Source organism: Lagenorhynchus albirostris, chromosome 7 (genome assembly GCF_949774975.1).
Source record: "Lagenorhynchus albirostris chromosome 7, mLagAlb1.1, whole genome shotgun sequence".
Taxonomy (NCBI): Eukaryota; Metazoa; Chordata; class Mammalia; order Artiodactyla; family Delphinidae; genus Lagenorhynchus; species Lagenorhynchus albirostris.
Genome location: NC_083101.1, coordinates 101,159,739 through 101,184,793, shown reverse-complemented (window position 1 = coordinate 101,184,793; position 25,055 = coordinate 101,159,739). Strand labels below are relative to the sequence as shown.

The following is a 25,055-nucleotide window of genomic DNA, read 5'->3' as shown; positions in this document are numbered from 1 at the left end:
TCCATTCTTATACAAACTCTTCCAGAGAATTTAAATGAATGAAAATGCTCCACTTCATTTAATATGTCTAGCATAACCATGATACTCAAATTTAGCAAGTACAGGCATCACTCATGAACATGAAATAATAGCAAACATCGTCCATCAGTATCCGTGAGAGCTATTTCCATGTCGGGTTTATCCAAAGTATGCACAGTTAGATATTCAAATATCAATCAATTTATTTTGCAATACCAACACAGTAAAGAGGTAAAAATCTTAACCAATAAATAAAAAGTATTTGGTAAAATTCTTAGCAAACTAGAAATAGAAGTGAATTTTCTTGATCTAATGAAGAGGATCCAATATGTACAGAATACCTTCAGATAACAGGGCAAAATACTGAAAGTCTTTCCTAAGATTGGGAAAGAAACAAAGAGGCGTGCTATCTCTATTTCTATTCAGCATTGCACAAGAGTACTACTCAGTGAAGGAAAACAAGTATGAGAAATTAAAATGGTGAAGATTAGAGAAGAAGCAAAACTGTCATTTTTCTGAAACAGAATGATTGAATATGTAGAAAATCTAATGGAATCTACAAATAAATTACTAAGATTATTAAGAGAGGTTAGCAGACGTGCTTGATATAAAAATAAATATACAAAAATTAGTTGACCTTCTATATTCTAGTAATAGTTGAAAAATATTTTTTCAAAAAATACCATTTAAAAATACAATAAAAATTAATTTCTTATAAAACAAATCAAACAAAATATATATAAAATTTCTGTGGTGAAAACCATTAACTATTATTGGGCAAAATTAAAGAAGACTAAGTAAATGGATAGATATTTCATGTCAATAGGTTTGGAATTCAATATTTTATATATGCTCATTTTCTGCAAGTAAATGTATAGCTGTAGTTTACACTAAATTAAAATCCCAACAGGAATTGTGTGTGTAACTTGAGAATCTGATTATAAAATATATGTGGAAATACAAAAGCTAATAGCCAAGACATTCTTGAAGAACAATGTTAAAGGATCTCCTATAACAAAATTATTTTAAAGATACAATAATAAAAGAGTGTTATACTGGCATAAGGATAGCCAAATAGGGCCACCAGCAAAGAACAGATATCCCAGAACAACACACGTGCATGGACATACGTGCTTTATTAGAAAGTCATTTATGATATGAATAATGGTGTGACAACTGGGCATCTAGCTGAGATAAAAACGAAATTGAACACTTCGTTGACACTTGCTCTATGACCCAGCATAAGCCCATATTGTAAGTGTTCTGTCTATGAACACAAAAATATGTGTTCTGCACTTATGTGCAGTGTTTTCCATATGTTTTTAATGCCATGTTTGTTAACTGTGTGTAATATATTAACCCTTACTGATACCTCGTTTGTTTGTTGTACCAATGACTGAGTCAAGAGTGTTAAAATCCCCCACTATAACTCTGAATTTGGCTATTACTTCTGGTTCTATCAATACTTATATATTTTGAGACCATGCTGTTATCTACAGTAAAGTTTAGAATTGTATGTCTTCCCAGTGAATTAACACTTTTGTTATTATGAAATTGCACACTTTGTGTGCATCACACACAAAATAATTCCAGATACATTATAGACTTAAATTTGAAAAGGCAATACAAAAATCCTTTTTAGAAGATAATATATGGGTATACATTCATAACTTCAGGATAGGAAAATTGTCCTTAAAAAGGAAACAAAAAGAAAAAAAACTAATAATCAAGGAAATGATTAACAAATTGACTACATTACAATTAAAAGCTTCTTTGGGCTTCCCTGGTGGCGCAGTGGTTGAGAGTCCGCGCAGGGGACACGGGTTTGTGCCCTGGTCCAGGAAGATCCCACATGCCGCGGAGCGGCTGGGCCTGTGAGCCATGGCCGCTGAGCCTGCACGTCTGGAGCCTGTGCTCCACAACAGGGTACCGCAAAAAAAAAAAAAAATAAAAAAAATAAAAAAAAATAAAAGCTTCTTTAGGGCTTCCCTGGTGGTGCAGTGGTTAAGAATCCTCCTGCCAATGCAGGGGACACGGGTTGAAGCCCTGGTCCGGGAAGATCCCACATGCCATGGAGCAACTAAGCCTGTGCACCACAACTACTGAGCCTGTGCTCCAGAGCCCGTGAGCCACAACTACTGAAGCCCGCGCGCCTAGAGCCCATGCTCCACAACAAGAGAAGCCACCGCAATGAGAAGCCCACGCACGGCAACGAAGAGTGGCCCCTGCTCGCCGCAACTAGAGAAAGCCCGCCCGCAGCAACAAAGACCCAACGCAGCCAAAAATAGATTTTAAAAATAATAATAATTAAAAAAAGCTTCTTTAATCACATGACATCACGAAGACAGTGAGAAAACACAGAATGAAGGGAGTTATTTGCAGCATATATAACTGAAAAAATAGCTTATATCAAGAATATATTAAAACTTACACAAGTTATTAAGGGGTCAGGGGAGACACCCAATAGAAGAATAAACAAAATGGCTTGAACAGATGCTCTGCAAAAAACAAAATCCAAATGGCCAAAAAATAAGAAAAGATTTTATTATTATTAGTTATAAAGAGCAAGTCAACCTAATCCCACATTGAAAGAAGGATCATACATACTGAAGAAAAACAGCCCAGGGAAATAAAAGAGACAGGGTGAAAAAACAAAACAACTCGACTCAAAAGAAACAATCTAGAGAACAAAGTGAACCTGCAAAAATTATGTCATATTCTTAGAGTTTTATGAGGATATTATATCTAGTACACATTCAGTCAAGGCTGCTATGAAAATGGAACAATCATAAAGCAAGAAAATTTGGAAAATTAAAATAAAATGACAAATATAAAATGTCAAGAAATCTTTTTGTATGTAGCACAAAAACATAAGAATGTGGAAAATATGATTAAAAAGTTGTTGTAGAAACTTTGGGGATTAATATTGTGGATTCAATATCTACAGAATAGGAATTCCAAGAGGAGTGGAAAAAAGACAATGAAATCTTACATAACAGGAAATAAAAGCTTGGAAGAGGAGAGTAATTTTCTCACATTAGATGTGCAGTATTACTTACTGAAGACCATGGAAGAAGCACCGCAATCAGGAGGGGCCCATCCTTCTTTACACTGACATTGGAGCTCGTGGTCACACACCTAGAGGAGCAATGATCCTGTTAGTTTTCTCACTGGACTAATCCCCAACCCGAGGGTTGATTCATCCATAATTAAGTCCATTCCAAAAAAAGAATAACCTCTGCTCTGTAGCCTTTCAGCTGTCTACGTAATGTATGAATCAGTAATAGTAATTTCAGTACTAGGTTCTTTGAAGGAATTTTTCATTGAATAAAACTAGTGAGGAGTTAGATAATAATTTTAATCATTCAACGCTGAAACATTATTTTAACATCATCCAAACTGTCTGACCTAAAATGACACAAGATTCAGCAAACTTGGGGAAACACTGTCAAGACTTACAGCATGTCCTTTGCATTTAGAGGAGCAATTGGCCGATCTGTAAGTTCTTTCGACATCCACACATTCTGCATTAATGCAAACCTGAAAGTGATATGAAAAACACAAAGTAGACATGAATGTCCAGTGGTTTCAGTTCTGCAAACTGTTGACTCTTTGGTATTTAGCCTTGTATTTTTAGTTACTATTATTGTTATCAAACTTGCCTTTTCATTAGGGAAATCACCAAATCCTTTTGAAAATAGGAATATGGAATCTAGATCATTTTTATAATAAAATATTTAGGAAGTCCTCTTTAAAGAAGATTTCCTTACTTCACGTCATATCTCATGGGTCATCTTTAATGCACCTCTTTAGTCCAACTCTGAAGAATGAGAGCACTGAGCTAAGCATTGTACATGGTACAAGGTACGCATCCTAAACAAAAATACTATGGAAAACATGGTAATATCACATCATCTCCAATATTAAGATAATTATCATTTATGTAAAAATAAATAGTATTGTTACGATTTTTTTCATTATTATCATCAGAATGGCTATCATTTATTGAGACCATACCAATTTGGGGGAAATAAAATTTACCTAAATTTAACAACCTAGTGCTAAGCACATAATAGGTACTTATTAAATAACATTGAAGGCAAGAATGCAGTCATGTATACGTGAATGGCATAAACATTACTTTGAAAAACTGTGCTCCATGAAACACAAGGAGGCCTTGAGAAGCAAGCAAACAAAATGAACAAACAACCAGAACATTTTGAGTAAAAGCCACCATTAATCAATGTACCTTATTCTCTCCACACTTGGTTCCATTTGCTACTATGCTGATTTCTTGACTGCTGTCTTCAGGTTCAAATGTTTTACATGTCAGGAACGTTATTATATGTCCTTTCCAGAGCAGATAATCTGACCCACCATTACAGAACAACTTCCCACACAGGGCGTCACTGAAGAAAAGCCGAAATTTGTTGCCTTTGAAATAGCAGGATCCAAAATGCAGTTTTATACAAATATAAATCAGCTCCCTATCGATATTTAACTAATGGTATTTTCCCCTACGGCAGAGACTTCTAGTTCTCCTTTATACCAATTTCCCCCTTATTCTTCAGTAACAGAACCATTGAGTATTAGCAAGGCACAATGTTGCTCAAAAGAAAAATCCCATGGCTCTCATATTCCCAAATTTTGGCCAGTTGCCTAAATTCTAGCCAATGGGAAGGAAGCAGAATCTTAACTGCAGATTCTTGAGGGTGCCCTTACGTGAGGGTATATGTCCTCTTCTCAATATTTTCTCCTTTTTGCTTATTGGAATATGACGGTTGGAGTTGGAGAAGCCATCACAGACTGAGAGAAACATTTGGGAAAGGAGGTCATACGTATGATGGAGCAAGAAGCTATAAGGAGGATGGATGTCTAACATCATGGAGGGCACCTAGGAAATCAGTTTCTGTCTTGTTTCAGCTAAGTTATTTATTGCCATGAAGGGCAGCAGAATAATTCTCTCGACTGTAGTTGTATCGGTATAAGGCTGAGCCTCGGTGGTCACTCCAAGGCATCGTGTGTTACTGGAAGAACCCCTGCAAATTCAGATGAAACTGCTCAGCACTCATTAAAGCCTTGCCTTCACTAGCAAGGGGAAGAAAGTCATCGCCAACAAAATTGGAATCAATTGCTTTATGCAGAATTTAGAGGAATGCTGTGAAAAACTCTTTGGAGAGTGGTAGAATCAGATTCTTCTGATGTCTCTGAGGCTTTTAGAAAATACCATTGAGGAGTGGAGAAAGGCACGCATTCTCTCCAGACTTGAGAGGGTGTTTTTCTTGAATCATTTAGGTAGAGCTTTATGAGGAAGGCTCTAGGACACAGGGACTTTCAGGCTTATTTCCCACTACAGCCAAAGACTATCAAGAAGTGACCAGGAGGTCAGCCTGTGGGAAGAAATGAAATGCTTGTGCCTCTGGTTGCAGAAATTATCCAGTGTTCACACAAAGTTTTACAGGACAAGGGTGTATACACTCTACAGAGGAAAGATGGAATTACCCTAGTCTCTTTTCCCTGTCACACTCTCTCAGACTAAATATTGCCACACTCCCACCCCACTCTCCCACACATATTGCCTTTTACATAATTTTCATGATTTCCTGTAAAGAAGAACCCACAGGGTATGATTATCTTTGAGGCTTAGACTCCCCAAGAGATGACCTTCTGTCCAAAATATAGTTTGTTTGGTAATATCTATCATTGAGAAAAATCAGTGTTATTTTAATAGAAAATCTCTGAGAAATGCTGATTTTTTTCATTCAATCTCTGGTTACACATTAGTTTGTATGTGTAAAATTTGGAGCAGGTATAAAGTTTAATCTATTATCATTTGAATTTTAAAAGTCATCTTAAAATTGCAGAATCAAAGGAAAATATATAGAAAAAATCTCAAGTTCATTGCTTATGGTGTTCTATCATTTTTTTCAGACTATCAATATAAAAAGGACAACAAATTCTTTAGGTAAATTGTCAATCTTTCCCTTACTGTATTTTTTCTTTATGGAATGCCATGGCAAATTTAAATAAAACTGTACAATCATCATATTGCTTATTTCTCTGAGTAGATACATATTTATACCCTAGAATCAAAATGAAAGACACTAGATGGAAAAGCATCTAAAGTATACTGGAGAATCAGTGTGCAAATTTCCAACCAGGCCCATTTAACTATTGCACGCTCGGTCTCAAACATTCATTCTATTTAACAACAGCTGTACTTGGTGTCCTTTGAAGCATCCATTATGAGAGACTGGAAAAAGTGGATCATTCCCTATTTGTCTTTTTAACTCAGTGCCTAGCCTAAAATATATCATATAATAGTCACTCAATGAATGTTTATCAAATGAATGATGTCCAAATTCACTTTCTCTTTAAATGGGATAAATCAGAATGTGTCAAAATGAGCAGGAAGGTTCAAATAACAAGGCCACTTACTTTGCTTTACAGGGAATGCGTGTGTCATCCACTTTTCGGCAGTACCCGTAACTTGACCCACCTTCATTTCTGCTAAAACATGACTTATCTGCAACCTGGGTTCCTGGGACCAGGCATAGTCAGTAGGCACACAGTTGAAAAGAAAAGAGATAAATAGTTCAGTGCCATAAAGGATTCATGAAACAGAAAAGCAGCATGAGGAATACGATTTTAGCATCATCCCCTTGACCCTTCTTGGAAATATAGGTTGCACTAATTTGATATCAAGAGAGATGGCTAGAGTTAAAACAATCTTTTAGATAGCCTATTTTTGAATAATGGCTATCTAAATATTTGGAAACATCTGGATGATTGAAGACTTAGCTGGAAGAGCCGTAGTTATCGTAGTAGCAGCCCACAGGCAGATACTGGAATGTTATCCTGCTGGAGGGTGCAGCTGTGACAGGTAGATGCTGTGCTTAGTCAAACTTCTACTCTGCCAGGCACAGAGATGAGCATCGCATGCTTAATTTCTCAGGTAATCTTCCTCAGATCCCCATCAACTGGGGCAACAGAACACAGTGGTTAAGAGCTCAGGCGTTAAGTAAGAGCTGTGTGATCTTTGGCAAGTGCCTTAATCTCTTGGTTTGCTCTGTGTAAAAATGAGGATTCTATAATAGTACCTCCCCCACAGCGTTATTATGAGAATTAAATGAGTTAATATATGTGAGCCACTGAGGACAGTGCCTGGTCTGTAGTACATGGTTCAGAAAGAAAATGCTGGCTGAAAATCCTTTGTAAATAAATACACCTGGGTACCATTGCTAAGGAAAGGAGCACCTTTTCTTTTTAGGTTGCACACACATTTTTCCAAATTCTCTGTGAAAAGATTGTACTAATTCATACTCTTACCAGAGCATATTAAACTAAGTGTTTTGTCACATCCTCACCAACACTAAGCATTAACTGTAACAAAGCTTTGCAATTTAACAAGTGTAGAAGATTAACTTGTCTTCATTTATATTTCTTACCATATATTGCATGTGCTGATGTATTAATAGTGTTTCATACTTCTTGCTAGTGAGTTAAAATGATTTTAATGTTTATTAAACACGTGTACTTCTTTATTGATGAATTGCCTGTTTATTCCTTGGTCACATTTTCAATATTTGGAATTCCAAATGATTTATAGGAGGTTAAAGACAGTGATTTTCCCCCCTTATATGTGTTATAAGACTTTTCAAACTTTGAAGACTAATTTAAATTAAATGTGTGATCCTTGTGATTTGTAAAATTTGAAATTTTATTTAGGCAAATCTATTTTTCTGCTCTTTTATAAAGGCCACCTTTAAATATATGATTTAAAAGTTCTTCTCTATTCCAATATTGGATAAATATATTCAACATTAATTCAATAGATCACTTGGAACATTTACTAAAGTCAGGCACTGTGCTAGGATACACTGGGAATAACAACTATGAACAAAACAGTGTCTAGGTACTAGAAAATTTACAGATTTGTAAGGGAGGCGATATTGAAGGGTCAGGCAAAAAGAAGAAAGTAATAGTTTTTATCGCAGTGATTTATAGCCAAGTAACAAAGGAGATGTTCAGAGCTTCATCTCTGTGCTGAAGATTTCCTTTCCCCAGGTTTCTGCCATATACTGAAGTTAGCCAAGGAAGTACAAGGTCTTTAACCAGCAAAGCCATCTTTGCTTGCAGCTGTAACTTAGCACGTCCATCTGCATTACCTATAAACTGGAGGAGAGCCAGAACCGAACTCCAGACCATCAGAGCACTTCCTGATGCACCAATGGTATCAAGCTTTCTCCTCAAATTGTGTCTCAGCTCACCCCTAGCCTGATACAGAGGCTTTCATTCAGGGGTTTTTCTAGGTTCCTGTCCATTTATTTCCCAGGTGTCTTTTTTTCTGGGTATATTGTCAATCAGTGATTTTTGTTGCTTTCCTTCATCTTGTCTTATGTATATTTTCAGGAATTATGGAAAGTTTCCAGCATATGATAACCTTCCTCAAATATTTTTAGGAATATGTATTTTCCCTGTTAAAAATAGTCCTTCAGCCATTTAAGTAGGAATCTGGAAATGTAGCAGAAAATGGTATGAAAATTAAATATATCTACACAGTATACATCATATCCAGGAAGTCCAACGAATTGATATTTTAAAAATTGCTCTTCTAATCAAGTTATTTAGCATAATTTAAATTTGGGTTTAAAGCTTTTGAAGATTCTTAAGTTATGCTTTTGTTTTTAACTTTTTTTTTATGGTGTAATCAGAGAATATGACCTAATTCTGGTATTATGGACAAAATAAACATTTTAAAAACTTTCAATTTTCCTCACTGCTCCTTTGCATTCCACCCCTATACACACACACACACACACACACACACACACACACAATTCCAAGGGTCTGCTTAACTGGGAAGGATTTTGGTTAGAGCTGCCAGATAAAGTACAGGACATCCAGTTAAATTTAAATTCCAGATAAAGACTTTTTTTCAGCCTAAGTCTCACCCAAATATTGCATGAGACATACTGACACTTAAAAAAAAAAATTGTTAATCTGAAATTCAAATTTAACTGGACTGTCCTTATTTTTATTTGCTACATCTAGCAACACCAAAATTCTCCACTTATCCAGGATTTTGAGCAGTGGCACAGTCTCTAAGATGGAAGAAAGGGACAGAATGCTACTTTGGCCATGATTAAACACTGTCACTTGGAGTGATACGATTTTCCTTTGTATGTACAAAGGTAGTGCCAGCATCACTGGGGTTTGTCCTCCTACCTGGTCCCCATAGCTTGGTGCACTGCTCCTCCAGGGTGGGGCACATCCCCATCAAGCAGTAGCCCTTCCCATTTTGGCAAGGGAAGCCATTGACTTGGAATCGATCATCCGGGCAGAGACCAGATTTGCCATCACACGTTTCGCGCAGGTCACACTCATCTTTTGCTGGTCTGCACACCTCACCAGCCTTTTTAAACTATAGGGAAATAAAATTGGAGAGGCGGCTTTTTTTCCCACCTGACTTAACCCTAATATCTCAAATTGATTCAAATAACATTTTCCCTGTGGCCTTTTTTTGGCAACATAGTTAGAGGCATCGTTCTGTTTTAGTTCACGTTTTCATTGTATAAGCTGAAGCCATCTCCTATAATCTCTCTTCTGTTGACTTTGGCCAAGCCCCGAGTCTTTAAGCAATCAATATTTCTGAATTTGTAGAGCAAACGTTATAGAAATAACAATGAAAAAACACAGAAGAAAACTGAGCAATATCTTAGATGGAAAGAAGGAAGTTATTTCTCCCTTTGTTGAATGCATCTTTGACAAGCTTTTCAAGGAGATTTAAATCTGCAGCTTCAGAGATTTATTGATGAAGTAAATCTTCCATAGTAAGGAAGATAAGTTTATAAGCCCAGATCAGCGTGCTCTGAGACTTCCCCAGGCATAGAGTTTCCTAATCCTTAATTCCTGTTATTGTATGTTCAGATATTTCTTTTCAACTCACGTCTTTCTATGGAATGATTTATCAAAAGGAGGAAACAACCAAATATTCATTTTATGTGTTAATTCCATTGCAATCTATTACTGCGAGTCTTGCTCTTGTGAGCTCAGAGAAACCTTAGGAAAAGAAATTCTGCCATTCATACAAATCTAAGAGGCCTGTGTGGATATTGGAAGCATACCCTTCTCTAGTTGAAGTGAGAAGGCATGCTCTCATATCATCAAAAGACTTTCCATATCTTTACGCTGGTGACAGAATGTGCCAAAACTAAGATCCGGCACAGCCAAATAAATAAATAAATATTTTTAAAAGAATCCAAATTTTCATCAGAGCATATGAGACCCTCCAAATTCAAGCCCCCCTTACTCCAGTCAGACTAGCTTTCTTACCAGATGTCACACAAACCATGTTTATATCTTCTTTTCTTTCTTCCTTCTCCCTGCCTGCTCACTTGGAATTTTTTCTTTCTATTTATCTAAAATCTCCTCTGACCTCTTCAATGCAAATCACTGTTCCTCTTTTCTACATGTGGTAGGAAAAGAGCCCTGAATTTGGATTTGAAAGATACAGGTTTGAATCTTGGCTCTGCCAGTGGCTAGATGTGTACCCTTAGCAAATGGATTTAATCTCTCTGAAGATCCGTTTCCCGATCCAATATTAACTTTCTAAGGTCATTATGAACATTAAGTGAGAATATATGTGGAAACTATTACCCATATAATGGCCGTCTGTCATTATAATATCTATCTGAGCATTTAATCATGTATCATATTTTCATGTTTTAGTTATGTATGTCATCACCCTAAAGAAATAGCAAGTTTTTTGAAGTCAAATACTAGTTTTCTTTATCACTCATAATCTCTAACAAACAAGACTTAATAAATACTTGTTGAACACTACTTAAGTTCTCAAATTTTCTTCATTTTGGCCTCCTTTACTTCTTTCCTCTCCCTCCAACATTAAAAACAAACAAACAAACAAAACCTATCTCAAACACTGCCTATAACCTGGCATGCCATCTGCACATTCCTTTTACAGATGGTTATTGGGCTTTTAAAATGAACGCAATTCTGTGTTAGGTGAGCATGAATCAGACTCCAGACATTAAGAATCAGTTTAACTAAGAAGACACATAAACAAATAATCATAATAGAGAATTCTCTGCAACAGTAGGATGTAACATGCTGAACTCAAACTGGAAGAGAAAGTCAAAAAAGCCCCACAGAGAAAATGACATGGCATCCTCATCTTATGTCTTTTTTCTAAGAATTTCACCCGGATGTGACTTCAAAGGTTGAAGATAGAGGAGCCCCTATATTATTAAAATTAAAAGCTTTTCCACTACACCATATTAAAGTGTGAAATAAAATTCATATTTTATGGCAAAACAAGGAAAATTTAAACATAAGAAATTGTCACTCCCTCTGACCTCCTCTCTCCCCATACCGTGCACTGTGTATCTGCATTAGGCATTGACCAGACCTCCCCCATCAGCAGAAATACCTGCTCAACCATAAAGACCAACATACTCCCAGCACCAACAAGATAACTCCTTAAAAGATAACGTTCCTTCTTGATCTTGTAAGGGGCCATGGTGATGCTTAGATATGGATTGTGTAAATTATCAATAATATGCCATTTAACGTACAGCCCTCTGTCTCAAAAAACTTACACAACTGTGCTTTGACTTCTAACTGGCTCAACAGTTTTCAGAGCTTTCTGAGATGCTCTTCCCCGGTTATAATCCTCAGTTTGGCTAGAATAAAATTTTCCATTTCTTTCTTAGATCGGCTGATTAATTTTTTGCCAACAAAAGGGATATGCAAGCAATTACTGGATTTGGTCCAAGAGGGTCACACGGCATCAGAAGAAATAGCAGGTGGGAATAACAAAGCATTGGTTTTGGAACTGATCATACTTGGATTCTGCCATTTAGTGGCTGTATTATTTTGTACATTATCTGTTCTGAGACTCTGCTCGAAAACAAAATTAAATAATAATATATACTTCAAAGGGCTGTTGGAGGATTAAAGAGCCCATCTTTGCAAAGTACTCAGTGAGGACTTAGATGGTAGGTAACATTATTTTATAGACAGAAAAATATTACTTTGCCTATTTCATTTAACATAATCCCTAAGATTTTAATACAGAAAAAACAAAGTAATCATAATTATTAAGATAGATAAAATAATAATCTTACCTGGCATTTTTCACAGCATTCCCCTACCACACACTGAAAATTTGCTTTGATTTTACATGTTTTTGCATCACAGCAAACGTTGGTACATTCCTAAGAAATACCAGAAACAAATGCAAATGCAAGATTACTTTTTGGTCTCATTTTGGCACAATTCATAATACAATTTATTCATCACACAGACCTTTCTTTGATACAGTCTGAAAATGATTTGGGGGAAAACTAAAAAAAAAAAAAGTTTAATGTTAGAAATACTGAGTTTATCTGAATTCTACTTACATCATTTTTTTATTTGAATATCTTTTCTAGTTCCCCCAATCTCCCATAGTAATACTGAACATGGTCTATTTTTGGTGAAATAGGAGAGAAAACAAAAGAAAGGGACAGTTTTTGAAAATCAAATTCCTCTAAATTGTTACAGAACATAATTAGTTCAGCTCATCAATTTTGTATCTATCCAGCAGTAAACTTAATCTCTAGAGCATGTACTGAAAATCTAAAAATATAGTTCTTTATTCAAGTTTGACATTTAATTCAGCTCTCTGTAAAGCAGTATACTTTGTCTTGTTCTCCCCACCTTGCTTCTGAGAAATTAGGCATCTGCACAAGGCTTTGGGGAAACTCCTACTTTGGGAACCTCAGAGTGAGATATTTACAGTTACCAATTTTTAGGGTTAAAACTCTTGCCCTGGGCTTCCCTGGTAGCGCAGTTGTTGAGAGTCCGCCTGCCGATGCAGGGGACGCGGGTTCGTGCCCGGGTCCGGGAAGATCCCACATGCCGCGGAGCGGCTGGGCCCGTGAGCCATGGCTGCTGAGCCTGCGTGTCCAGAGCCTGTGCTCCGCAACGGGAGAGGCCACAACAGTGAGAGGCCCGCGTACTGCAAAAAAACCCCCAAAAACTCTTGCCCTTATTCAAACAAACATCACCTGGGAAAGATTCCTTTTTCTCACAGAAGGGATAAATGTGTAATCCTATTTTGAAGTACTGAAAGGCCAACCCCCTGAGAGCTTGGCCTGGTACTCGCATTAGGTATTAATAAGATGGGGGCAAAGGTCCCATTCAGAATCCTGGCTGCCCTGTCAAGAGGATGGGACCAAGCCAGGCACTTCGAATGGTAAAATGTCCTGAGTCCCAAAGTTGGCCTAACAAATGTCTACAAACAAACATTTACAAAATTACAAGAAGTGTGATTTTTTTAGTGAACCGCACGTTGATAGTTTATCTCTCAGCAATTGAAAAACAAAGTAGATCATTTTAGAAAGAACTTGGTGGTACCTTGGGGGTCCCACAGTCACAGTCTTCTCCTATTTCTAACAGCTGGTTCCCACAGATTGGGGTGGATATGATATCTGTAGGGAGCGGAACGTTAAAGAGGCAATTGGATAATTTATCTTCCAAGAATTTTTCATAGCTGACACGGCTGCAAGAACTGAAGTCTGTAGGTATATAGAAGCTGTAAAAGTAAGGAAAAAGAAAATGGAATACAGTCACGCTGAGCAGATAGGGGGAAATATCAGACATTGGGTGTGATACACTCAAAACGTGACCCAAAAGATCAAAGGGAAGACACTCACCAACTGCTAAATCATGAGCTCTTATTTTTGCTCCTGAAGTAGCCCACCCGGGCAGGTATAAACACCTCCAGCTTAATGAACAAAGCAAGTATGGTCACATCTTAAAACAGAACATCCAGGCTGCTATTTAATAAACTAAAAATCGTTCTAATTTATCCAGATAATCTAATTCAGCCTTCGGTCGTCTTGGTTTTGAAGTCTTAAAGGCACTAAAATTATATTTATTTACATGTTTAAGAATTCATTTTCCTTCAGAGGGATTTCTATTGACAGCCTCTCTTCATTCCACAAATAACAATGAGGTTAAAAAAGCAGTAGCCGGGCTTCCCTGGTGGCGCAGTGGTTGACAGTCCACCTGCCGATGCAGGGGACACGGGTCCGTGCCCCGGTTCGGGAAGATCCCACATGCCGCGGAGCGGCTGGGCCCGTGAGCCATGGCTGCTGAGCCTGCGCGTCTGGAGCCTGTGCTCCGCAACGGGAGAGGCCACAACAGTGAGAGGCCCGCGTAAGGAGAAAAAAAAAAAAAAAAGCAGTAGCGCAGGGGGTTGCGGGGGAGGGAAGGAATGGGAGTTTGGGATTAGCAGAGGCAAACTATTATACATAAGATGGATAAACAACAAGGTCCTACTGTACAGCACAGGGAACTATATTCAATACCCTGTGACAAACCATAATGGAAAAGAATATGAAAAAGAATATATATGCCTACCTATCTGAGTCACTTTGCTGTACAGAAGAAATTAACACATTGTAAATCAACTATACTTAAAATTAAAAAAAAATTTTAAACTACAGTAATATACGTGAGAGATAGCATAAGATATGTAACTGGCATGCAGCCATATGCTACTTTGTGGAAGGGCATGGGAGACTAACCCTAGCTTGAATGAGCTGGGAGAGGGAAATACAAAAAGAGGAAATGAACACATAAAAGGGATTGTGGGGTTCTTAAAAATAAAATTCCAGGGCAGTTTTGCCTAAGGTGTGGCAGGAATGTGTAATCTCTTTTCAAAGACTCTGGTCATCTTCCTATGAGAACATTCTTCTTTTTTGAAAAAAAATTTTATTAGAGTATATTTGCTTTACAATGTTGTATTAGTTTCGCATATACAGCAAAGTGAATCAGTTATACATATACATAAATCCACTCTTTTTTAGATTATTTTCCCATATAGGCCATTACAGAGTATTTAATAGAGTTCCTTGTGTGATACAGTAGGTCCTTATTATCTATTTTATATCTAGTAGTGTGTATATGTCAATCCCAGTCTCCCAATTTATCTGCCCCCCCCTTTACACCCTGGTAACCATTAGTTTGTTTTCTACATCTGTATCTATTTCTGTTTTGTAGCTAAGTTCATTTGTACCCTTTTTTAAGATTCCACATATAAGTGGTATCATATATTTGTCTTTGTCTGACAGTTCACTCTGTATGACAATCTCTAGGTCCATCCATGTTGCTGCAAATGGCATTATTTCATTCTTTCTTATGGCTGAGTAATATTCCTTTGTATATATGTACCACATCTTCTTTATCCATTCCTCTGTTGATGGACATTTAGGTTGCTTCCATGTCCTGGCTATTGTAAATAATGCTGCAATAAACATTGGGGTTGCATGTATCTTTTCGAATTATGGTTTTCTCTGGATATATGCCCAGGAGTGGGATTATATGGTAACTCTATTTTTAGTTTTTTAAGGAACCTCCATACTGTTCTCCATTGTGGCTGCACCAATTTACATTCCCACGAAGAGTATAGGTGGGTTCCCTTTTCTCCACACCCTCTCCAGCATTTATTGTTTGTAGATTTTTTGGTGATGGCCATTCTGACCCATGTGAGTTGATACCTCATTGTAGTTTTGATTTACATTTCTCTAATAATTAATGATGTTGAGCATCTTCTCATGTGCTTTTTAGTCATCTGTATGTCTTCTTTGGAAAAATGTCTATTTAGATCTTCTCATTTTTTGATTGGTTTGTTGGTTTTTTTGATATTGAGCTACATGAGCTGTTTGTATATTTTTGGAGATTAATCCCTTGTTGGTTGCTTTGTTTGCATATATTTTCTCCCATTCTGAGGGTTGTCTTTTTGTTTTGTTTATGGTTTCCTTTGCTGTGCAAAACCTTTTAAGTTTAATTAGGTCCCATTTGTTTACTTTTGTTATTATTTTCATTACTCTAGGAGGTGGATTGAAAAAGATCTTGCTGTGGTTTATGTCAAAGAGTGTTCTGCCTATGTTTTCCTCTCAGAGTTTTATAGTATCCAGCCTTACCTTTAGGTCTTTAAACCATTTTGAGTTTACTTCTTTTTTTTTTTTTTTTTGCGGTACATGGGCCTCTCACTGTTGTGGCCTCTCCTGTTGCAGAGCACAGGCTCCGGACGCGCAGGCTCAGCGGCCATGGCTCATGGGCCTAGCCGCTCCGCGGCATGTGGGATCTTCCCAGACCGGGTCACGAACCCATGTCCCCTGCATCGGCAGGCGGACTCTCAACCACTGCACCACCAGGGAAGCCCCATTCTTCTTTAATTACAGTTTTCTTCTAAAACTTCTCCATTACCACCACCCAATCTGAATTCACTGAAAATGTGATAAATGCTAATGATTTTATGAACCCAGATCTTGTGTAGCTAAGATGAGGATAAAGTGACGTATCACCCCAACAGCAAAGAGATAGTATGTTTAAACTATGTCTCAGTTAATGAAAAACATTACACATAGATGAGGTACAAGGTAGTTTGGTATAGATACACATCCATGATTTTGTCCTGATACTGCTATTTAATAATTTGAAAATTTGAACATGTCATTGAAGATGACAGCCCAGAGTGAATCCAAAACACAGATAAATAGCATCTTCCCAGAAAGGCTCACCTTAGTGCTCTGTCCATCACACATACTGTAGAAGGGCACTTGCAAGCATAGGTGTCATGAAACATTCCGAAGTTATGGCCCATTTCATGGGCCATGGTCCCTGCAGTGCTAAGCATGTTGTGACTGTGGTCCTGAGGATGAGAATAGGGAGACAGATACTCTGGTTTGCAAATTGAATTATCACTCAGGACATAATTAAGTATTTTCACTGTAGTCAAGTGGAGTAGAGAGTCTGATTTTAGCTTCAGTTTCCTCAGCTTACCCATCTCTTCCCCTCTCTCCTTCTCTTCCCTTCTCTCCTGTCTCTCACCCTGACTTTCTCTGCACTTTTGTCTCTCTGTCTCTGTATCTCTTGCTGTCTCTCCCCCCAACACACACACCCCTTTGGTACTGAATCCCCATCACAAGGCATACAGCCTACTCTCTGTTCTTGTCAGTGGGTCCCTATAATGAAGATTTTTGTTATTTCCTGCCATGACGGATAATGACAACCTTTTTTTCAACAATAATAAGAAATTAGAATTTTTAAAAACTGATTTACCTCCCCCCCTCACATTTGGATTGTTTTTCAAATTCTTTCCAATTTATCAATAATTGGAGGTCTTTAATGTATTTAGTTCATAGGGATCTAGAAGTGCTCATGAACCTAGAACTTTAGAACCACTGGTACCTTTTTCAGATCTACTACTGCCAAGACTAGACATCAGTCAACTCCAGACTTCCCTTACTGCATGAAGTTCAGCGAGTAGCCAACTTCATTACCAGATTGTTTCTGATTAAAGGTGTTGGACCAGGACATCCAAGTTATCCAGAAGCAATAAAACAACACTAAAGAATTATTGCTGGTTGTAATTTCCCAGTAGGGATACAGGAATATGCCAATAACACCCACCCACAGAAAACTGATTCCCTTATGTACTTCATTTCAAAGAACAAAATAGAGAAGTCCATCAGGCACAGTACAAGGCTGGCAAACAAGGAACACGTATGTGAGACAGGAAGTTAATACCTACCACTCACAATATTGTTTCATCCTGTTGAGGTGAACCTGGTAACCTTACTACCTATTAAGATGGAGAGTCTTCAGTGGGGACAAAAACAAACCAAACAATTTAAGAAAAAAAGAAATGTGTTTAAATAGACACTTTCCAGATTGCCTTATTTGAGGTTCCTTCAAATTTAGGGTACCTTCCTTTAAATAATTATTTTCATAACTTAAATGGTTTTTTTCTACTGGGATTACCTCCATCCTCTCTTCCCCTTAAATCCAATCCAACCTCTGAGGTTCATTTTAGTGCAACTTTTCCTGACCACATTACTCTTCATCTACAATCCTCTCCTCTGGATTCCTACTGCAGTGTTAAGTCTGTTGGGTTGGCCAGAAAGTTTGTTCAGGTTTTTTCCATAACATCTTATGGATGTTACTATCATATATTATTAACTATTGCTTTAAGTGGGCTAGTTTCTCTTCCAATTTTATGGTAGGCACTTTCAAGTTTTAAAATACATATTTTACTTCCTCCGTTTATGATAGGAAGCCTATCATAAACCCAGACTCATAAGATATATTGGAGAGATATATACATATTCACTGACGGGAGAAGTGGCAACAACCTATAGCAGAACTGCCGACCTGTTACAGATAGGGCATGAGTTTAACACACACACACACACACACACACACACACACACACACACACACAAAACTACAAAAACCTCTACTCCTGAGAGAGGGGCAGACAAAAATCCTGAGCCTAGGATCCTATATTGATATCAAGTGAGGTTTTCTGCCAGTGCAGGAGGGCCAGGAAACTCTCTTCCAGGAATGATCTGCAAAAGTCAGAAAGCAGAGTTTTGCTGCCATTGAAAGGACGCAGGATCACTGAGAAAGCCTAGCTGCTGAGACCCAGGGCCTGATGAAAACTGAAATTAGACAAAGTCAGATGAGAATTCCCTGACCCCTGTTTCTCATCACCAGATAATAGAAAGCTGGACAGAGCATCCCACCCAAACTTATTGTAGTCAGATTCACAATTTTCTAGAACCAATCCTAGAGCTGAGGTCACAAGGCAACAAAGCTGAAATCTAAGGAAAGACAGGCTGGCACCTAGTGGGAGAGCTGGACGTGAACTTCTGTTTACCTGGGGCAGACACTACCAGATGCCAGTAATAACTCATACAAAACATTAAAAACTGATGTGAAGTGAGAGTAGCATCGACATATATACACTACCAAATGTAAAACTGTCACCTAGTGGGAAGCAGCAGCATAGCACAGGGATCAGCTCGGTGCTTTGCGATGACCTAGAGGGGTGGGATAGGGAGGGTGGGAGGGAGGCTCAAGAGGGAGGGGATATGGGGACATATGTATGTATGTGGCTGATTCTGTTGTACACTTTGATGTACAACAGAAACTAAAACAGTATTGTGAAGCAGTTATACTCCAATAAAGATCTATTTTAAAAAAAAAGTGTGGTGGAAACACCAAAAAAAAAAAAAACCCAAAAAACTGATAAATGTTGATTGTGGAATAGCAAGAGAATATGCAAAATGTGAGGAATTCAGAAATTAGAGAAATTCCCACCTATTCACAGATTTTTCTCCACATGACGTCACTAAGTCAGAGTTCTGGGAAATCCTCCATCATGGTGTTGACCTGGGGGAGCAGAACAGCAGTAGCAAAGGCATGAAACCCCTTCACAATCCTTCTCCCTTATCCCTGTAATGGAGCAAACGTGACCAGCACCAGGGTGAGCTAAGTGCCTCACTTGGCTTACTCTAGTCCTAGCCCTAACTAAGGTCTTAAACTTCTAAGAGAAGGGCAACAAATCTTGCCACCCTTAACGCACTGGTGAAGTCTCAGTGCAACTGTGAAAAAGAAAAAGAAAAAGAAAGGGAAATAAAAAACCCAAAAGCAAAACACCTCTACCACTGGAGGGGAGAGGCAGAAGGGGCAGGAATGCCTGCTGGGTTTACGTCACTAGAGGTCTCTACCATCTGGCAGTGGACCAGAATCACTAGAAGGACCCATGCCAGAAACTAAGAGATGCAGGACTTGCCTAAGACTGAGCTTAATGAGAACAAAAGGAAATGCCCTCCTCCCACCAAACGTCCAACAATCATCCAGTAACAAGTAACAACAACCTATTGATGGGAGATGGATAACAGCTTAAAGAGACTCCCTGTGAGGTGCAGTAAAGCCCTAAAGATGAGTGTGGAACACACAGTGAGAAAAACTCTGGCAAACCATCCTTCATTCTAAACACAAAATAATGTGAAAGGAATTTAACATCTGTGATGCACTGAGGATGTCCATACCAATCAAAAAATCCCGAACCCAGCTCAACTCCTGCTAGATTGATTCCAATCTTCACACTGAAGTCCTAGAAGAAGGAAAGAAGGGATCATTTCCAAGCCAAAAAAAAAATTATTTACCTCAGACTATTGCCTTTCACGAGATGCCTAACTTTCAACAAAAAGTAATAAGGCATCCCCCCCGCAAAAAAACAAGAAAAAACAATACCTTGCCGATCAACAGAACCAGACTCAGATTATTAGTGCTATCGGAGAGGCACTTTAAAATAACTACGATTAATATGTTAAAAGCTTCAGTGGAAAAAATGAATATCATATAAGACTGGATGGAAAATTTCAGAAGAGAGTTGGACACCATAAGAGAGAATCAAATGGAAACACTAGAATTGAAAAAGACAGTAACAGAGATGAATAATGCCTTCCATAGGCTTAATAGTAGATCTGGAATAGCTGAGGAAAGAATCAGTGGATTTAATGTTTCAACAGAAATTACCCAAATGGTAACACGAATTGAAAAAAATGATAAAAAGGAGAAACCAAACAAAATGAAACAAACATGGAGATACAAGTTTTGTGGGGTAATATAGAATGATCATACATATATGTTCAATTACTTATATGTAATTGAAATCCCAGAAAGTAAAAAGGATGAGAATGGAAGAGAAGAAATATTTGAAGACATAATGGCCTAAAATTTTCCAAAATTAATCACAAATGCCAAGCCCCAGGACAAAGGAACACTAAGTAGGATAAATCACCTCTCCCCACAAAAACTCCTTAGTTATAACATAATTATAATTATAATCGAAGAAATTAAGGACAAAGGAAAAATCTTAAAATCAGAAAAAATATACTCCTAACATGTCTGTATTTGGAGATAGAATCGTCAAAGGGATAATTAGGTTAGATGAGGTCGTAAGGGTGGGGCCCTAATACAGTAAGACTGATGTCCTTATGAGAAGAGGAAGAGACACCAGGGATAAGTGTGCACAGAAAAACGGCCACATGAGGGCACAGCAAAAAGGCGGTCATCATCAAGCCAAGGAGACAGGCCTCAGATACCTTGTCACCTAAAGCTACTGACACCTTGATCTTGGATTTCCAGCCTCCAGAACTGTGAGAAAATAAATTTCTGTTGTTTAAACCACACAGGCGATAGTATTTTGTTATGGCAGCCCTAACAAATGAATACACAGACCATGACAGAATAACAGAATTAAACTAAAAAGTCAATAATGAAAATTATTACAATACACATCTACATAATACATGAGTCAAAAAGAAATTAAGGGGACTTCCCTGGTGGTGCAGTGGTTAAGAATCCGCCTGCCAATGCAGGGGACACGGGTTCAATCCCTGGTCCAGGAAGATCCCACATATGGCGGAGCAACTAAGCCCGTGTGCTGCAACTACTGAGCCTGAGTGTCACAACTACTGAAGCCCGTGAGCCTAGGGCCTGTGCTCTGCAACAAAGATAAGCCACTGCAATGAGAAGCCCGCGCACCACAATGAAGAGTAGCCCCTGCTCGCTGCAACTACAGAAAGGCTGCACGCAGCAACAAAGACCCAACGCAGCCAAAAATAAATAAATAAATGAATAAATAAATTTATTAAAAAGATTAGCAAATATTTTTAACTTAATGAAAATGAAACCACACGTATCCAAAAAACTTGGATGCAGCTAAAGCAGTGCATAGTGGGAAATTTATAGCATTAAATGATTATATGTGAAAAGAAGAAAACCCTCAAATTCACAATCTAAAATTCTTCCTTAAGTAACTAGAAAAAGAGTAACAAATTAAATGCAGAGAATGCAGAAAAAAATCAATAATCAAGACAAGAGCGGAAATCAATGAAATTGAAACTAGGAAAGCCTCAGTAAAGCAAAAACTGTTTCCTTGAGATCAATAAAATTGATATACCTTTGGCCAGACTGATAATGGGGAAAAAACCCCCCACAAATTACTAATATCATGAATGATAGAGGGAAAATAACTACAAATCCTACAGATATTAAAAGGATAGTAATGGAATATCATCAACAAATATATGCCAACTTAAATGGATAACTTTCCTTGAAGACACAAACTACCAACGCTCACTCAAGAAGAGATAAATAACCTGAGAAGTCCAATATCTATTGAGGAAACTGAAAATGTAGTTTAAAACTTTTCCACAAAAACATGCCAGACCCATATGGTTTTACTAGTGAATTATACCAAACATTTCAGGAAGGAATAATACTAACTTTACTCAAATATTCCAGAAAATCGAAGAGTTGGGAGCAAATCCTTCACCCTGATACTTGCTCTAATAACAAAACCTGAAAAACACATTACAGGATAAGATAACTACAGACTAATATCCCTCATGAATATGGATGCAAAAATCCTCAACATATGTTACCATGTTGACTCCAGCAATATATACAAATAATACATTATGACCATGTTGGGTTTATACTGGATATGCAAGATTGATTCAACATTTGAAATTCAGTCACTGTTTTTTACCATGCCAAAGGACCAAAGGAGAAAAACTACATGACCTTCTCAACAGATGCAGCAGAACAGCATTTGACAGGCTTGAGCTGTAGAACCAACAGTTTAAACAAACCTGAACAATGCCAACAGAATGATACGGAGAGCACATTGTAGACATGAAAGCAAGGCCCACAGTTGTTCCAGAAAATTCACTTGCCCTGCGAAAAAGAGAGAAATTGATAAAGCTTATGACTCTAAGTATATTTTCTATAGACAATTCATCCAGAACCCTTACTAATTAACAGAGAAACTCACATTGCGAATCATCACTCAAATATTTCCTTCAGCGAGTTTGCAGAAGGCATTTTTTTAAATACAATGGTTTTCATACCACCTAAATCCAAGCATCTGGGAGTAATCACTTTAATATTTTATATCTCTTATTCATGATTCTTATATTTTTCATTGTGGAATTCATTTCTTGTCAGGAAATAAAGGGGGATTTTTTTTCTAACAAATGTTTTGCTTTATAATATACATATGTATGTATAAATTTATATAAATATATAAATTATGATGAAACATGTTTCACCTTAATTTATATTCTCCTCATGTATTTTTATATATGTTTACTTTTATTTTAGCACTGTTTTAGCTGTAGCTTGATTTAAGTTTGGGCTCATTCTATAAGTATTTGTGTTATTGAAGCATTTATGCATTTGCAATATTTGTCCTATTGGAGTGACATCTGAACCACTTGCATTTATTTACGTAGATGATATATTTGGTCTTTAGTAATTTTAATTTCTATTTTGGTTTTGTTTCATTTTTTCTTTCAATTTTTAATAATTCCATGTGCTTTTTTTGTTATTATTATTCTGTTATTATTGTCTGTTAAGAATCTGACCCCAGTTTGCGTCTAGAAATTTGCAAGTATGCATCATTTTAAAAATTCCCATAGTAGGTGCATTTACATAAAAAGTTGAACCTATATTTTTCCACTTATCAACATAAAGAATGGCAAGTACACATTTTGCCATGAAAAATGAGGAAATCAGAGAACTTCCTGCCACTTTCCATTCCCTATGGAGATTTCAATATCTGTTATTCTGTAATGATATTTTGTATCATACATGATATTTTAAAGATTTATGGCATTTATATTCTCTTTTAAAATTATATTGTGAAATTATTTATACTTAAGTCTACATTTTTGTGGATTTAATTCTTACTACTAGCTCATTTATAAAAAATAAAATCTTCCTCCATTATGGGATTACCTATTTTGGTTTCTCTTTTCAGTGGATAGAGTATATTTGGACTCTAAGATTCATACCCGGTTATGCCCAGGTATAGGTATATTTTGTTAATTTGTCAGGTAAATGGTAAGGCTTTCAATTTACACATGAAAGGGCAATTATTTCCTTCCATCCTTATCTTTTTAGTTCTTTTATCTTGTTTATTCTGGTCTATTCAGGAAATCTACTCTTGATATTAGATTACTATTTTTTATCTATACATCTGTCATCTTGTCTATAATTTATATTTCTCTACCCTATTACTTCACAATACTGGATTCAACTACCATTTTAGCTTTGTCCTGGGACCAGTCTGGTAAGAGTTGAATTCCCTTACTACTCACTACCTTCGAGACCCTGGAAAGTCACCAAACCACTCCCCAAAATGAGCTATGTCTTGTGGTGGGCCCCTGAGTCTGGAACTCATCTTTCCAAATTAAGGAACTGTGGCAGCTAGCCTTCAGAGATAACCCAATGAGCCAGCCTTGTGGTATTCATATCCTGTGTAGCACCTTCCCTAAAACTGGATAGGTCTATGACTTGTTCTTGACCAATAGAATACACCAGAAGTGATGTGTGATTTCTAAGACTGAGTCATAACAAGCCTTGAAGTTTTCTCCTGGGCCTCTTAGAATGCTTCTTCTGGGGAAAGCTAGTCACCTTGTTAAGATATCCAGAAACCTGAGACTGCCATATTGGAGGAAGTCCAAGTTAGCCGCATGAAAAGCTGTATATGCAAAGAGATGACCAACCGGCACCCCAGGCAAGGCACTAGACATATAAATGAAGAAGACTTATTTTAAGTCTGGAAGTTGCGGGCTGATGCATCATGCAGTCACAGACAACCAGCACAGAATATTAATTAATTCTGACAGGACCTAGTCCACTTATTTCCCATGACACCCACTGTTTTCTTAGGTAGTGAAACTCAAGTAATTTTAAGTCACTCTTTGTTGCAATCTGATTCCAGCTGCAAACCATCCGGCAGAACTGTCTTGAGGCATATGCTTAGCAGTCTTGTGTCATTTATAGCTGTTGGATTTATTTCCCCTATTTTTTAAATTAGTCACTAATTAGTCATTTTGTCAGGATGGTAGAAGCATGGGATTAGAATATCATGTTCAATTTTCCTTCAGTCCTAGAAGTTTGTCCTGATTGGTGCGTACAGCTAATCCATTCTTTTAAAACATTGAATCTAAATCCCTCTTGCCATTATCTAAACCCGCCTTTCCTTTCTGTTATACACAATCAAAACAAACAAGCTTGTTATGAATCATTGCTCACTTACTAGCCTCTCTCTTAAAAAAAAAAAGAAAAAGAAATCGTTGGAACAAAAGTAAAAAGAGCAC

The 25,055-nt window shown here is 37.3% G+C and overlaps 1 protein-coding gene across 1 annotated transcript in view; it reads right to left on the bottom strand.

Annotated features, from left to right (window-relative positions):
* Positions 1–25,055, bottom strand: part of ADAM28 (ADAM metallopeptidase domain 28) — a 57,606-nt gene that overhangs the window by 7,846 nt on the left and 24,705 nt on the right. The window contains exons 10-18 of the mRNA XM_060153589.1: positions 22,542–22,626; positions 16,611–16,741; positions 13,438–13,615; positions 12,165–12,254; positions 9,247–9,442; positions 6,457–6,559; positions 4,268–4,427; positions 3,478–3,558; positions 3,078–3,156 (exon numbers count right to left, since the gene is read on the bottom strand). Of these exons, the coding sequence (XP_060009572.1) occupies positions 3,078–3,156; positions 3,478–3,558; positions 4,268–4,427; positions 6,457–6,559; positions 9,247–9,442; positions 12,165–12,254; positions 13,438–13,615; positions 16,611–16,741; positions 22,542–22,626 (1,103 nt within the window). The remainder of the gene's footprint in view (positions 1–3,077; positions 3,157–3,477; positions 3,559–4,267; positions 4,428–6,456; positions 6,560–9,246; positions 9,443–12,164; positions 12,255–13,437; positions 13,616–16,610; positions 16,742–22,541; positions 22,627–25,055) is intronic.